The 17951-nt window shown below is 33.5% G+C and overlaps 1 protein-coding gene across 2 annotated transcripts in view; it reads left to right on the top strand.

Annotated features, from left to right (window-relative positions):
• LOC129807184 (vesicular glutamate transporter 1) overlaps positions 1 to 17951 on the top strand; it is a 49444-nt gene that overhangs the window by 25076 nt on the left and 6417 nt on the right. For both annotated transcript variants that reach the window (XM_055856273.1, XM_055856272.1), the window contains 4 exons: positions 13233 to 13512; positions 16109 to 16117; positions 16562 to 17449; positions 17513 to 17698. In XM_055856273.1, coding sequence (XP_055712248.1) covers positions 13233 to 13512; positions 16109 to 16117; positions 16562 to 17449; positions 17513 to 17698 — 1363 coding nt within the window. The remainder of the gene's footprint in view (positions 1 to 13232; positions 13513 to 16108; positions 16118 to 16561; positions 17450 to 17512; positions 17699 to 17951) is intronic.

Raw genomic sequence — 17951 nt, 5'->3', positions numbered from 1 at the left:
AATAAAATTGCTCGCAATTTAGAATTTTGAGGCCTTCAGGAACTGGGCTAAATCTCTAGTCTGAAGACGGCTTTACCGTTTGACAATTAGTTCGATAAAGTGCAGATAAAAACCGACAAATACCTTGAAGTCGACGAATTGTAAACTTCAGAATTCCAAAATTTTGTCAGAACATAATTTCTTGCAATATGAGGAATTAAAGTGAATAGCAGTATGGATAATATCCATCATGATTTTGTACCAAATACCAAATAGAGATACTAAAATTATTTTCATTTTTGTGGAAACAGTGAATTAATTTTATTCCACTCTAGTAGGGGAAACTGGGGAAGTAGTAAACATGGGGTAGTTATAAACACCGACATTTATGTGTCCACTACTGGGACTTATGTCAAATATTTGTTCAGGGGACAAGGATCCCTATACTATATATAAATTCATATAAGGTAAAGTGCCCTGAAGTCGACCGGTTCCTCAATTCGACCGGTAAAGTTATTTATACACTGAGAGAAATCCGAAAAAGTTAAAATAACATTCCGGAAATGTTAATTTTACCTTGCAGTATTGATCCGAAAACGGTGAAAATATTACCCTTTTTAGGTGTATTAAGGGTTAAAGTTACCCTTCTTTCATGATGATTTTACCCTTTAAAGTTGTAAAATTAACATTAAAAAATGTTGATACATTTTTACACCCAAAAAGTGTTAAAGTTATGACGAAAAAAGTTAATCGCAGCCTCTTTTTTTTCTCAGTGTACAATTTATTGATATTTTCACTAATATTTGGCGTATGATTTAACATTAATAGGTCAATTATTCCATAAATAAATACGAATAAGTAACAATTTTATACAAATTCACCATCAAAAATTGAAATATTGACCACCGGTCGAGTCGAGGAACTGGACTCGAGGACACTTTACCTTAGATCTCGTCCTCTAAAACTATCTCGTTCACAACTATCTCGTGTTTACTACTGCCCCAGTTTCCCCTAAATATTTAAAATCATTCCTTAATTCCCTTAATTCAAAATTGTTTAACAAAAACTCGATTTTACTTGTTCCATATTCGCTTAAAATTTAATGCAGTAAGGATGGAATTCCCATTGGGAAATTTTCCAGGGAATAGATATCCCATTCTGGTAATTCATAGCTCTACAATCAAAAAGAGAATCCCTTCAACCCATTGGAAATATAATTTGACGAGAAAGTGGATCTTTATTTGAAAAGTAGGAATATGCGGATACAATTTTGATATGATTTATTTCGCTGATTGAATTTCCGGTTCAATTGATTTCCATTTGTTTGATACTCCCATCTCTGCCAAAGTCCTCCGTGGTTAGAGAGGTAGTTGTGGACTGAAGCAGGAAATAATCTTTAATAGGTTTCTCCTGTGGAGAATGCTACTGAAGCTTCACACAGCAAAATAACCAAGAAAACTGTTAATTGAATAAAAATTATATTTCTCTTGGGGTTGGTTACCCAAATGGTCGTTGGAAATCATATAAATGCTTCTTTCTTGGTTGGTATTTAAAAAAAAATTCTCGGTGGTACTTTCATCAACAATGACTGGGTGTGTCATGATTTAATTGAATTTTATAAGATTTCATCTAGATTAATTCAATTTCTCCTCACACTGTGCCTTGTGCCAAGTGCCGACGGATTTTACAATGTGCTGAAAGAACGTTACTATGCATCCATTGAGATCCATTAGAATCAAAATTTTATTTGCATATAATAAAAGTGGAATAAGTGAGTGGTTACATTGTTTCACCCAAAGCACTTCCAATGGGTGGGCAACATGCAAACAGCAATCTCCAGTGAATTTGCCACCGTTTTAGGAACCCTCTGTTTGTATTTAAATGTAATATAGATTCGAGATCAAGAGATAAATACACAACATTCAGTCGGGGATATGTTTACCTTTTTACCCCATATAAAACATGTAATTAAACGGTCTTCTCCCATCTTCCACAACACACTGAATGATGATGAAAAAGCAATTTCAACAAATTAATTTTATACTGTATCTCATACTTATTTTTTCCCCTGAAAAAAATCTTAATTTAGAATTGCAATATTACTTCAATTGAAGATTTTTGGAGGTGGACAGGCAAGGTAAAATAAATTTTGCTTTTTTCCCGATCCAGGAATCCCGACAAGAAAGGCACCCTCAATCCAACCCCACGGATATTGTCTCTAAAATGTTCTCTGTCGCTTAATGTACTTCTTGTACACAATTTAGGGGTTGATTATTAGCGACGTGTTGTGGATTTAATGGACGACGACAAAAGCGTGACGTTATATAATATTTTCCAGGGGAAGGGTGCCAAAGAGACATTTCATTCAGCAAATTTGTTGAATATGGATAGAAAATCATCAGTCAGAGGGTGAGGAAGGGGTTCGGGGAACGTTTGAAAGAGGGTTGGGGGATGGGTTTTCATAATCAGAAGGGTTGACAATATCACGTTCCATAAACGCCTGTGTTCAATATATTCAAGCCTGATGACTCCATAGTGATTTGAGTAATGATATTGTTTTATATTTACCACACAAATTACTTTAATGATAGCATTCACGGGAACACATGATACTTTCATCAACAGTGATATGGGATACCGTGAGAATTTTTGAAGGGTAAAGTATGAAGATAAGTCCTTAAGAAAACCAAAGACTTGAAAGATTGTTAACATTCTCTAGAATATTTTAAGATAACACCCAACACCCTTATTTAGCCGCTTGTCTGAAGATGAGCTCCTGAAATTTTTGAAGTTGTTTTAAATTTCTTAAAAGTGAATTATATTTCAATTTAATTAACCTAATCTATAAATTAAAGCAGAATCACACTGAACGTCAAATCTTATTAAGGGAAAGCGCGCTACTTTCGGACGACACAAGCTTTGGACAACTTATTTTTCTTTCTTTGTTCTTAATAGATTTGACACATGGCTCTTTTCTGAAAATTTGAGCCACTCGACTAGCTATTCATATGTAATATTATAATGGATCAAATTCATTAAAAACGTATTGAAAATATGAGTTGTTCAAAACTTCAGTCGTCCGAAGGTAGCGCGTTTTTTCTTATAGCATCGCCAAACTAATATTTATTTCTCTATATTTTTCGGTTTAGAAATATTCTTTAAACACGCAGAGTTTGGTGAAAAAATTAAAAGTTTGGAAATAAAAAACAACGATTAATTTAATTATTTTTTAAGCATCCATTACAAAAAACTGGAAATATTAATTGCTATTTGTGTATCAGAGAAGATTTCGGTAAACAAATTTATAACATTATTTCAAAAATTGGGTTTTTTGTACTGTAAAACAATTTTCAAATTAGAGGTATAGCTCATTTATCGAAAGTATTGAAATTCGAAATAACAAGTAATTTATTTTTTTTTTCAGAATCGAATGAATAATTTGTCCTTAATATTCAAGACACCACGATTTTGTAAAAATTCTTGCATTATAAGAAATTATAGATCTTAAGCAATATAAACATATTTTTATTATTAAAAGCGTTTCGTTTCATTTTTAGTTTGGATGTGCTGTGCATCGATTTATTAAACTCAATTCAAATTGTTCTCAATTAACTAAAAATCAACCTAAATTAGCATATAATTTATACAATTAAATAAATAAAAATATTTTGTAATTATTTATTTATTTATTTATTATTTAAAAAATATGTAGGTTAAGTGTACCAAATTCCGGCCAACTTCCAATTTCGACCACATTTTTTATTCTTCGAATTTCCATGAATTTTTATGTTTTGCATACTCTAGAGATTATACAATGCAAAAAAATAACAAAAAATGTTGCTTCGACGAACAAGATGATCTGAAAAAGACATTGGAAGAATTCCGGAAGGGCACAGAACTATGAGAATGAAGTTTCCCGAAATAAGCCACCAATGCTATGCCTACATTTTTTTCATTTTAAAATGTATTAAGAATGATTTTAGAGAAAATAAAGACGATAAACTGTCTATAAGGTTCCAAGCAAAACTCCTTATAAAAAAGTTACAAATATATTCAATTTGTATTAAAAATATTATATTTCAAATTTGAGGCTTTGGCGTTTGCATGCAACTATGCCGAAATTTGGCACACTACCCTATCAAGATTTAACACTTTTTTCGAGAGCACATTCGGATAGATTTTGCAGTACTAAGAAAAGCAAGAAAAGAAAAGTGAAGAAAAGTATAAACAGTAGAAAGAAAATCTTTAACCGTTGTAATGCAATCTAACCCTGATTGTATACAGAGGCTATAAGCCTAATTTACAAATATGACCAACAAATTATTATGTTATTATTATTGCCTCAAAATCTAAAAATTTGATATGTCAGTCTCTTTGAATTCGAACAATACAAATAGAAATATCTTTAAAGACTTGTTCTATCACCATGTTTTAGTTTTCTTTGAAGACGATGATTCGAGTAAAGTTACGGAAAAGAAAGTGTTTTTTTTATCTTGGAATATAAAAATGTACCCAAGAATTCCATTTCATGAATCAAAATTCCAGTAAAAGAGACCTTCTGGAATAAAAGTAGCAAAAATAGCTTTCAATGGTTCAATGAAACCACCAAAGTAAAATACTTGCTGATGTGGCTTCTATCCTTGATTGACATGCAAGAGTTCTTTAGCAACATGACAAATGTGAGTTTGAGGGTGTGTGAGATTTTAGAGGAAGTCACAAAAGGGGTTCTTTTCACATCTTCCACCGAAGAAAGATGAAAGCAATTCAACAAATGTGTCACCCCTTCCTAAAGAATTGATATGGTTGCAATCACAACAATCTCTTTTCTTCCCCCAAATCTTTTGGGGTAGGAAATAATGTGATACGATTTTTACTGCCTTTGTATCACAAAATGTTGTTTTTCTTACAGAAACCCTTCAGCTTCTCGAAGGCACGGTTTAAAAGAATTTCTACAGTGTTCTTTAAGAGAAAGCCCTTTTGGTTCATGTGGTGGAATTTGAATTTGTTCGCCGTTAAGAAAGTTGAACGTGATGGTGTTTCCTCCTATTCCAAAAAAACATCGAACAAATCTCTTGCTTAGTCACATTTCACTTAAATTGTCTTCCACTTTATCCCTTAATCCTGTATATTATGTTCCAGCATTAAATCCTCGAAAATCGTTCACAGTCTCGTAGATTATAGCTCCGCAACTTCACTCAACATACACATCTTCGTCACCCTCAACATCTCAAGAGACGCTTCTGGAGAGGGTTTTCCTTGGGACAATGTTCTCAAGGAGAATCCTGCCAATTCCACAGATTGTTTCCCACCTCAAATATCCCCCTTTCAGCTCCCTGAAACAAGACACTCAGTGGGTTTCTGGAACTTCTGAATTGGGGGTGGAAACCAAGCAAATATTTTTAAGCAAAACTTCTTCTGAGGTTACAGTAGTTCAGGAGGAATGGGATGCGCCCAAGTGATGATTTTTCGTTCTTTCGTTCCAAATTTATTGATTTCTTGTTTATCTCTGACTGTTTTTTTTCCATCACTAGATGCTGAATTGTGAAGGGACGTGGAAATTAAAGGGGGAAATGGGTAAAGTCACTGCAGAATACAATAGAACATGCTGAATTGATGCGTGGTTAATTTCACATCATGGAATCAATCATTCGGAAAGTGATACGATTATATTTCATGATTTTTCCTCTAGTGATTCACAGTCTAGATATCTTGATCATTTACGGGCATTAATGTCCAAGGGTTGATTTTTAAACCCCTATAAAAAATTTAATGAAATAAATATAATATTTTTCAGAGCTAAGACTAACATAGAAATTTTATAACTCTCAGTAAATAAACGATAAATCGTAAAATTTTAATTTTAAGAAAAGATCACATGCACTGACCGATAAATAATCAAAAATATATTCTTGACGATCAAATTTTATTTTGCAAAAAAACGTATTCAGTCAAAAGAAAAGTAATTATTTGGCACAAGAAGATTAAAATTTGAAAATGAACAAATATAATATAAAGTGTTTAGGGTAAGTGTGCCAAATTTCGGCATAATTGCAAATAAGCACCGAACTCCTAAGTTTGAAATGCAATATTTTTAATTCATATTGATATTTCTTGTTCCTTCCTTTTCAGGAGGGTTGTGTGGAACCTTGAAAACTAGTTTATCATCTTTGTTTTCTTTAAATCACTTCCTAAAATATTGAAAAATTAATAAAAATGTGGACATTCCTTTGGGCAGTATTCTGGCCACTTTGTGTGAAATTCCGGCCACCTTGTTTGTGACCACCTTTTGTAAAGCAACGGATTGAAAATTTCAAAACGTCAAACGGAACGAGTTTAATATTTAGTTTAATACGTTTAAATGTCTCACAAGCCCAGAGATCTTCCATGTAATTTGCCCTGAAGATCTGAAGAGTAGCATCTCAAATTTACGCGCAGATTCCCTTAGCAATTTGCCCTTCCTGAACTCTTACAAGGCCTTTTCCACATCATCTTTTTCATGGAAGCGAAGGTTTTTTTTCTCTGGACATTGTAGAACTCAGAAATTGAAAATGAATAAAAAATTTCGGAAAGCAAAAGATGTTGCCGGAATAGGCAACCCCACCTCACCGAAGAGACGCTAACAAAGTATATACTTTTTTACGCGAAATACAGGATCCAGCTGGGAAATTTTACCCAAAATTTAAAGATTGATTCATTATTAACATAAACAGAAACAATATTTAATGAAAACTCATCAATTTTCATGAAAAATACCGAAGGAAAACCTTTCGCACTTCACCAACAAATCGCAAGACTGCTAGAAACACAATCGATCTGTCACATTTTTTGTAAGACTCTTTCCACATTGAGTTTTTACAACGCAATTTAAATTCAAGTTATACCTAAAATTTAACGATCTTTGTGTTAATACATCCAAAAATTAATAAATATTTAAAAGCAAAATGAATTCATTGACTATTCGAAGATTACAACATAATTTTAATTAATTTATTTCCATGGCCGAAATTAAGCTCAAAGTGGCCGAAATTAGAAGCAGGCCGAAATTTGGCACACTTCCCCTAATTCTCTTCAAATCACTTAAAATTCTTATTTTAAGAAAACCTAGAAAACCTTTTATTTGTTCTAGCTTAAATAAAAAGCAATTAATAAGGAGAAGGCTATCAAGCTTCGCATACACTCTAGCTTTGAACACTCTATATTGCTCCCATATTCTTTTAATGAGTCTGACCTAATAGCAATATATTTTAAATTAGGTCAGATTTATTAAAGAAACATGAGAAAAATAAAATGTTCGAAGCCAGAGTGTATGCGAAACCTGAAAGCTTTCCCCTAATACGTTTTTTTAAACTTTGCCAGACTAAAGATCAAACGATACGAGGTAACAACTTTCGGTCATTAGTGATCTCTCAAAAAACAAAAAAACATAGAGATTTTGCTCCAACTCTTTACCCTAATCCCATCCTTCCTCTTTGAACGCCACCTTTTTTTATAATTCATTTTATAAACAACTCGAACGATTTATTGAAAAATTATAACAAATCGTCTCTGAATTAAACGAAAAGGAAACATAAAGATCAGATCAGTGATTATGATACCAATAAAAGGTGTAAAAATTTTATAAAATAAATCTCTCATGTCTTCTTTTTCGAAAATTTAGTAATGAGCTTGCGCTTGAGACAGTTGAGAGAAGGGAATTATATTTATAATAATAAAATTGCACTGAACATTAATTTGGTAAAAAGTTTTGAACAGAGTTTCGAAAGTAGAAGAAGAGCAATGCTGCACCTTTCACTGGTAATCCCTCGATAAATATCATTTCTCCCAAGAGAGATGATCTTCGGCCAAAATTGAAAGCTCAACGGAGTCGTGAGTTTTTCAATTAAAAAGTAATTTGTTTATAAATTACTTCGTGCAACAATAATCTTACTTTTCTATATAAAGAAACCAGGAAGAGATCGTGTGTCAATGTAATTTATGAGCAGATCATAAATTGAAAGTAATAAAGACGTTCGATATTAAATCATATTTCTTCGTTGCATTACAGCATTTTATTGACAATTATTTTTATAGCATATTACAGATCTCTAAAGTACAAATACTTTGTGAATGATCATAAAAGTTGCCTTTTCTTGATACCTCATTAAAATTTTAGCCCAGATGACCCAGATTGAAGAAGTGTGAAGTTGTTGGTGCAATTTTAATTATTTTATTGATCATTTCTCAATCAATTCCCTTTAAATAAAATTAAAGTGCATGTTGTGAGATCATAAAATCATATTTTCCCACATAAATTGAATAAGTAAATTATTAAAATGTGAACTTATCCATGTTCAGCTTGAAGTACAACCCTCAGTTACTGCCTGGCACAGCTCCGAGGGGAGAGATATGCCTCAAACACCTTGTTAAATAAATTATGCACTTGTTTCCCACATCAATTGGATGTGTTTCAATTCCCTGTGGACGTATGAATTTCCACCAGTCTTCAGACCAACCTGTTGAGTGTTTTTTTTCCTGTGATTCTCTGCCGATTTCCTCCTTCAAACTCAATTTTCTCCAACCACCCTTGCTCTCCTGATGGTCACAGACTGGGAGGATTTTGCCGGCGACAGGTGGTTCATTCGAATTCATAAATTGACATCAGCTGCGCTCTCAGATGAATGATGATTTTTGCCCTATTTTTCGCACTTACTCTCACTTTTTCCAATGGACAGAACATTCTATAAACTTCATGAATTTAAAAAAGAAACTGCCCCCGCCCTTTCTGAATAGATAACGAGAAGGAAGACCATATTATCACTCATAAATTTTGTGAAATTCAGAGCTTAAACAGCAGATATGTAGTCAAAGGAACACCTCTTCGACAGGGAACCCCTATTGACACTTTTGCCAAAATCTTCAAATTTTGTATTCCAAATGGTACAGAGCAGGGTGCCAATAAATCATGACAAGTTCTTAAAGTGTCAATAGGTGTTCCTATCACCCTAAACTAATCGACTAAAATCCTTGTAATTTCAATAGATCGCTCAATAGATCCTTTAATTCAACAACTTGAAAATGTATCAATATTTATGTGTTTCGAATGCAATAAAGTTGTCTATATTCTTAGTTACATTTCTGATAAAAAATATTCTAATTGTATCTAGAAGATGGTTTTTATGACAGAGCGGAATGGGGCACTTTTGAAGTGGGACAGCTTTGAAATTAGACTTTTTTCTCCGACTTTTAAAAGCAATTTAGCCATATCATTATGTAATTTAGCTTCACAATTGGTTTGCTGAGCTAAATTATATCATAATAAGGTCCAGTTTTATTTAAAAATTTGAGAAAAAGCCTAATTTCAAAGCTGCCCCAATTCAAAGGTGCCCCACTTCCTGCTATGACATTATTTGATGTGATTTATTTTGGATTGATACACTTGATAATCTGGAATAATGACCGGTCCGCACTATAAGACTTTGTATCAAGTAAAATCTTAATTATATAATGAAATATATGGAGCATTTTGAAACATAATTAACCACAAGAAAAATAAATAAAAAAGCAAACTTTGGGTCAGAACTACAAAAGCTGAGATTGTAGAGAATCTCAGATAGGCTTTAGTAACCTTCTAACGTTTAAGAATCACTGCAGGGTAGCATCACAAAAAACGAATTTATAGTGACAATTAAGGTTTTATTTATTTAAGAGTGCTATAGTGTCCTCGGCAATAGTCTTACTGACATCTTCTGAAGGTTTGAACTCACTTTGACTTTTTGTTTCGTTGCTATCCCCAGATTTTTGTGTGACAGGTCAGAGAAAAAGTAGGATAAAAAATTATGCAAAGAATTTTATTTACAAATTCAATGCAAACACCGATTTAAAGTTATCAGACTAAAATAAATTTGTTTTTACTAAAAGGTATGTCATTCTACTTCATAAATTTTAATTTAGAAAATTGAAAAAATAAAAATGTGAATTTTAAGAGCGAAGAAAGACTGAAACATTTTTTATATTTTCGCATTTTACGCCTAAACTAAAAGAGATAATAAAAAACGGATGATATTTTTGATTTTATTGGACCATAATTAGCATAGAAAAAATATTTTAATACTTTTTTTGCATATTTAAAAGTTGGACATTACAGGGCTTATTTTATTTATAGATATTTCTTGTTCAACGGAATTCGATTAAACAGAAATTTTCTGTGCTAGGCTAGTTCAGGCTAGTTTCATTTTTAGTTACTGTGGAGAATTACCTATAAATATATTGTGGTGTTATAAATCTGTCAGGGACTGTGTGTTTCTTGGGCTTCCTTCTACCGTTTGTGATATTCACGTACCTGTGGTAAACAATAATTTCTCTGTGATAGGATTCTGTGATATCTAATACCCTCTTCTTCCTGCCCAGTTTACCTGGAAATATATATTCCTTTAGTAAATGTCTTCAACAGTGATCCGGAACGTAGGCGGCTGGATTTTCCAGAAGACGTTTCCTCGATGACCGCCAAATGCCCTTCACCAAATCCACTGAGGCAGTGAAACACAATTTTCACCTTCACCAATTATTTATTTCCACCAAATTCTCCACTACTAGACTGAACACAGTTTAACTCTACGTCACTGTCGTTTTTCTGTATTTTAAAGTTAATATTTCTACAATAATTTCACAAATAAATCTAATACACTTCTCCTCACGTCTCTTTGATTTTCAAATCTTCTTACGTAACGCCCAGACTGGTTCCCGCTCATTCCCCTACTTTCTTTCCAGCTGATCTTTTTCACCACTTTTTCCTCCTTCTCTCTCCCTCCATACATGTTCAAAATCCAACCGTCTTTTGTCTCTTATTTTTAAGAGATCTTATAGAATGGAAATTCTATACAGTTACTAATAATAAATATTTTAAAAGTTAAAAATTAATCCTTAAATTTAAAAACAATATACAAAACTCAAAATTCAAAACCTTTTTTTTGAGAAATAAAGCATGAATAATAGAAATAATTAAAAAACATGACTTTTAGATAGCCATTTAACAAAATGAAATTTAATACGAAATGGCTTTTTAGAACCATTTGCAATACTTAGTGATGCAAATACGCTGATTTTTCTTCAAAAAAATGGTAAATACTATCCAGAAACGCCTAAGCTTTGTGTGTTCTCACTAACGGTGTTTTTAAACTTATTCATTTAAATGTATGATTTTAGGTCTTTTTGAGTCACTTAACAATAAAAACTTGATCTATTTATTTATAATTATAAAATAGTGGATTAGGCCTACAAATATAGTATATTTAAATTGAATTATATCTAGAATATGTTTTAACATTAAAAATTAATGGAATTTGGAAATATTGGAATATTTAGAAATACTTGTGCAGCTTTATGAAATTTTTCTTTGCCGTTTGGATGAGTAACCAACCCTTGTAAAGCATAGAATAAAATCACAAAGCACAATGCTGTTACGTATAATAACTTAAAGAGCTTTCAGATCGTTTCTAAAATCTTGCTTTAAATAAATTAAGATTTATCGTGAAATCGATTTAAATTGACCTCATTATTGTATCACGTTTTGATACTAAAGAATCCATTTAAAAACCTGATGATCCCTCTGCATTACCTGGCCTACAGAGAAAGGCAAAAGTTGTGATTGGAGACGGTGATTCTTAAAAAAATAAACACTTCTTAAGAGATTTATCTATCTTTACCCCCAAGTCAGTGGCTTGTGTTCAAAGGAAGAACCCAGGCAAACATCGTATATATATATACTCGTATATCGTTTATCTCATCCACATGAATTGAAATTTAGATGAATATCGTGGGGATTTCACTGAGATCCCGCACTATTATATTGCGATTTAGATTGAGTCCTATTCTGTGAGGGGAAGATTTCCCAGATAAATCCTTAAGGGTTGTTGCCTTTATTCCTGAATAAATGAAAATTCATGGATTTGATGCTTCTCTTGTGGACAGAAAATATCACCAATATCTACTTTCTGCCACATTCATTCAACATGAAAATTTTTCTCGTGCAAACTTTAATTAAAATATTGTGACTTCTCATGCAGAATCGCCTTGGAAAGGCATATTTTTTCCTCCTGAAAATCCCATTGAAGGACATGCGGAAAAAAAACCATAAAAGCATAGAGTCATCAACATTTAATCGGATCATAATTGGAAAGTTGTACAAAACTCTCTGCTGGGTTTCCCTCAAAGGGAAATGAATTTTGCTCCAGTGCTATACGGGAGGCATGATCATGCTAAATAAATTACTGTCCGTTAGTAGAGTATGATGCCTCCTTTTTTTGTCTCCATGCCGTGAAATACTATCCATAATACCGGGAAAATATGAAATTGGGGGAAGTTATTCATGTAGTCAAAAGTCTGTGGGTATTGATGAGACAAGAAGTTGAGGGTGGTTTGAAAGGGGGAGATTGCAGCTTTATGGTGCGATTTGAAACTCATCATTATGGAGATATAGAGCCATTGATAAATTGCTGACTAAAAGCATACTAATTCACTGGCACGAGGACGCGGTGGTGTATTAAAGTCAGGAAAACATTGACGACAAATTCGTGACTAAATAGATATTTCCTTTTAAAGAGTAGACGACAACCAAAGGGAAAATGGTTTTTTTCCAAGGCAAATTTGAAATTAAGATTTGTTTTTGTAAAATGAAGATTATTGAGGTAAATTTTCCAAAATATATGCTTTTAGTTGCGACTGCTACCAAATTACATTGCATGTTTTGCAGAACGTTCAAAATCGAATAGAATAGGTATTTCAATCCTTTATCCATTGAAAATTGAAAATGTTATTATTAAATAGTACCAATTGGTAAGACTGTCTTCTCCAAAACCTTTAGAATCCCTCTCAAAAAATTGTACCACTTTCCAAGAAGCAAATGGCATTTGACATAAAGTGGATTTCTCCTTACACTTCCAACAATTTGCATGAAAATTATATTGCAGAATACAACACTGAAAGGACTAACACTGAAAAGTAGTATCATTCAATTTACTTGTGCACTAAATTAAGGGTCCTCTCAGCGAAAGGAAATTAATTAAAATTGAAAAACGTCTCAAACTAGAACATTCCAAAAGGACTTCTTGAGATATTTTTCTGAAGAAAAGAAATCTCATCTTTTATTGTACGACACCAGTGAGAATTTATCGCTGTGCAATTTGTTGGGCACCAATTTGTTGAAATTGGATAAATATTTATGAGTAGTAGACAATGAGGGAATCGCATTTCTCTTATGATGCCATATTTTATTGCAGCACTCGTTATGAGAACTTCGAGATGCCAAAACATGGGTACGAGCAGATGGAAGAAGGCACAGGGGCTATTGGAGGTGGGTACGCAGATCAGGTGCCGGAGTCTCCAATGTCCTACGATGACTACGAACGTCCTCCTTTGCGGCACATAGACAAATACGTGAGGGCCGAGTGTCCCTGCTTCAAAACAATTCGCTACACAGTTGCCCTGATGACGTGCCTGGGCTTTATCATCTCCTTCGGAATGCGCTGCAACATGGGGATGGCTAAGCTCAAGTCTGAGGTGAGGATCAAAAAAACTAAAGACGCAATTGTCATAAGAGTGCAACGAAGTGATAAGAGACTTTTCACCCTAAATCAGAGATTCTTCAACAGAGGCATTCAAATAATTGGCGTATGTTTTATTGAATTCAGATTAGGGTTTGAAAACTTTAAGAAATTTTGGAAATATTTCATAACTAAAAATTTTCGAAAGAACTCTACTGAAAACTCTACTCTAGTAGTTTTCAAAGTATTCAATTGATCCTCAAAATATTTTTTGGTCTTACAGCTAATATTTTTAGTAATTACAAATAATATACGTGCAGGTCGTGTTTTGTAGGACGTGCTGTCTCGTCACCTAAGGCTACATTTTTCTCTAATCTGCTACCCCATTAACTTAAAGAAAACTACAAAAAAACAATTTTTTTAGGAAGGAAAATCTCAATGTTCTATTTGTTTTTGCAATTTTTATTAGTAATATTTTTTATGTTGAAAAATTTATTGAGGGGCTTGGCCTAATGTTTATAAGAAATACGGTATTTATAAAGTCAAATATTATTTACCAGTAAATAAGAAGAAAACAAGGGAAAATAGGATTCCAGTGTACTGTAAAGTGAAATCGATTTTATGATTGTTTAAAAAAAATTCAAAATAATAGAACAAATTGTAAACTTAAGTTATTTTTAATTGTTATTGTGTCCGGTAGGGGAATTCTGTAATGATATGACAATGTCATATGACAAATTTACGTGATAAATTCAGAAGTACGATAATATTAAAGTCCAGTGAACATTGAATGATCATTGCAAGGTGCTCTGTGAATCTCTTAATAACTGATACGATTCTATTTTTAATTTAATTTTTCCGAATATACCACGTTGATATTTTTAAATTTGCCATATGACATTGTCATACTCTTACAGGATTCCACTACAGATCACAATAAACTATGTTTTTAAATATGTTTTTGAATTACCCATGAGAGTGAGAAACATGACTAGATCTAGACCTTTCTTGTTCTCGTTGAAATGTTAAAGATATGTTTACAAAACAAAACTTATTGTGCGTTAGGCATTAGTGTCAAAAAAAAAACACTTATTGGCACTTTAATAAAACGTATCATAAGCTATTGGCACCGTATTTTTTTACTGTTTAGGATACGATATTTAAACACCTATACTTACAGCACAAGGCAGATTAATGAGAAAAGCTTCATGTTATCTGGATTTTACTAGATAATTTAAACATATTTTAATACTTTGACGGAATTTCCAAAAAATAGAAATATAGGCTAAAGTGGAACAAGTTGAACAGGGCTTTATTTCTTAATAAATTTAGTACTTCATTTTTATTTGTATATTTTTAATGCTTTATTTTTATAATTTGGTTCCTTGTGCTTAAAAGAAAATTTAGTATTGTATTTATCAAGAAAAAATCCCTGTCCAACTTGTACCGGCGAATTGCCCAACTTGTAACACTATATCCAACTTGTATCACTTTACCCTATATAAAATTATCAAGATTTAAACACGTTCACTGTATACACAAAAATTTAATAAAAGTTTTATAAATTTAATTTAATAAAATTTAATAAAAGTTTTACGAATTAATTAATTAATTATTCCTAGTTATTTTGGAAAATCCAAGAATTTTTACATACAACTTCAATAAATCGTATAAATTTATTATATTTTCAATTTTTAAGGCGCTGGCACACCTTTTCAATCGGGCGAATTTCAACCGATTGAAATTTTACCTCTTACTCTTTCAAGGCGAAATAAGATATATGTGTCTCTTTCTGTTAAATGAAAATTGAAATTTCAATTTCCATTTTAAATTTGATTTGACAGAAAAAGACACCTATATCTGATTTTACATTGGAAGAGTAAGAGGTAAAATTTCAATCGGTTGAAATTCACTCAATTGAAAAGGTGTGCCAGCACCATTAGAAAAGAGATCGTAAAAGGTAGGGATTATCTAATCCGGAGGTGTGCAAGAAACCGTTGAAACCGAATTAACGTCAAAATAAGTTTGTTATAGTAGCGTTTTGACCACTGACATGTTTCATTTGACGTTAATTCGGTTTCAACGGTTTCTTGCACACCTCTGATCTAATCTATACTCAGAAATCTTCAAATCGCATTACCGGAATCAAGCGTGAAAATTCAGCGATCTGTAAATTTCTTGAAATTTTGGAAATATTTGATTTTTTAAATCCGTTTTATACAACTTTGTCATCATTCACTAACCTGTAAGTGAGATTGTGTCTTCCTGGAAATTCATCTAAAATTCATTTTCTTGCCTTTTCCCATTTTCTCGCTCGGTCACTTCCTAAAGAGCTAACTTGAGAAGCAAGTGGGGGTAAAATTAATTTACGGGGGAAATCACTGAATGAGAAGAACATCGAGAAATGTTCCAATGTGGAGAGTTTTGTATGCAAATTAGGGGTGTGTCGCATCAAAGGACTATCGACGGGGTTCTAAAAGGGGTGGATCTAAATGAAATCAGAGCCACAATCTCTATTTAGGATCGATGAGTTTCTCTGATTTACTCTCCTACCACTAAAAATGTTGCTCTTTTAATTAATATCAGTTTTCTTCTTTTTTTTCTCTTTCCAGTCTGCCAATGTAAGTATAATGAGAATTTTTATCATGATTCTTATTTTTGCTAACAATGGAAACAATTGAAAGTATCAGGCCCTTCGGGAAATTTTAATATAATCAGTCCTTTTGTGTCGTCATCGTCTAGCACTTTGTCCGGAATCAAATAAAATATGCTGTATGAGGATAATATATGTGGATGGATTCTATTGAGATTCAGTCATCGTCGAATGACTTCCGGTTTGTTTGACGGGAAATGGAGATGCTTTTGTACGTCCCCTTGGTAATATGGCTCAACTCCTCGTAACATTAAATTCACGGTAGAAGCGTGAAAATATGAAAGATTCCCCAAATGCCAGGAGTTTTTTTTTTGTCAAGGGGAGGAAGTATCTATCCGAGGGTGTAGTAGAGGGAAAAAGATGAATTTCCTCTCCCTCATTTGCAATTTCTTTTTTTAACATCTTGTTTAAGGTGTCCGTCTTCAATTGGACCGTCGGCGTTGAGAGTGCCGTTGACTCATCGTTCTTCTGGGGTTATCTCGTAACGCAAGTGCCTGGTGGATTCCTGGCGTCAAAATTTCCCGCTAATCAAATCTTTGGTACGGCCATAGCTTGCTCCAGCTTCCTCAATCTCCTAGTTCCAGGCGCCACAATGCTCCATCCTGGCTTCATAATCATCGTCCGAATGCTTCAAGGTCTCGTTGAGGGTGTCACTTATCCCGCCTGTCATGGTATCTGGCGCTTCTGGGCTCCACCCTTAGAAAGATCCCGTCTCGCTACAATGGCCTTCAGTGGATCCTACGCCGGTGTCGTGATCGGAATGCCCATGTCCGGAATCTTAAGTGGCTGGATCAGTTGGCAAGCTGCCTTCTACTTTTATGGCGTAATGGGCATGATATGGTATACCGCTTGGTTATGGTTGGCCTTCGAAAAACCCCGTTCCCATCCAGCCATTACAATTCAAGAACTGAAATACATTGAGAAAAGCCTTGGCGAGACTAATCCATCACCCTCAATGCCAACCATAAGTTCCACACCCTGGATGGAATTCCTTAGATCGATGCCAGTCTATGCAATAATTGTGGCAAACTTTTGCCGATCGTGGAACTTCTATCTCCTAGTTCTGTATCAGAGCGCCTACCTTAAGCACTCCTTTAACTTTCGTATTGAAGAAACCGGAATGCTAGGGGCACTTCCTCATCTCATCATGACCATAATTGTGCCCTTTGGAGGTATTCTGGCAGATCGTTTGCGGAAGTCTGGTGTCTTGTCTACAACGAATGTAAGGAAGCTCTTCAACTGCGGAGGATTTGGTCTCGAAGGCGTCTTCTTTCTCGTTGTAGCTCATGCAAAGACAGCTGTAGGTTCTTCATTACTTTTATATTTTACAGTCATATAACTAAGGATTACTTTACTTTTGCAGACTGGTGCTATTACAGCTCTTACCATTGGAGTAGCTTGTAGTGGATTTGCCATTTCGGGATACAATGTCAATCATTTGGATATTGCACCTCGGTATGCAAGTATTTTGATGGGTCTGTCCAATGGAATAGGAACCATCGCCGGACTGATTTGTCCTATAGCAATAGACTACATTACAAGAGATAAGGTTGGTATTTTCAAAAATATTTTCTAAAATACTCTTTTGGTTTTCGAGTTGAAACGGTTAAGGTTTCTCAACCGTTCTTAGACTTTAGAGGTTCCGTAACCGCATATTAGGTGATATTCTTAATCATTTGAATAATTATCACAAAATCTAGAAAATCTTATGCCCCCCGATCGCGCTCAAACTTTGCCAAAATATGTTTGACTACTTCCTGATCATGAATATATGGGTGACTAAAAAACTTTCCCGTCCGTTT

Source organism: Phlebotomus papatasi, chromosome 3 (assembly GCF_024763615.1).
Source record: "Phlebotomus papatasi isolate M1 chromosome 3, Ppap_2.1, whole genome shotgun sequence".
Classification (NCBI taxonomy): domain Eukaryota; kingdom Metazoa; phylum Arthropoda; class Insecta; order Diptera; family Psychodidae; genus Phlebotomus; species Phlebotomus papatasi.
The sequence above is the reverse complement of the archived record's forward strand: the minus strand, read 5'-3'. Positions and strand labels throughout refer to the sequence as shown.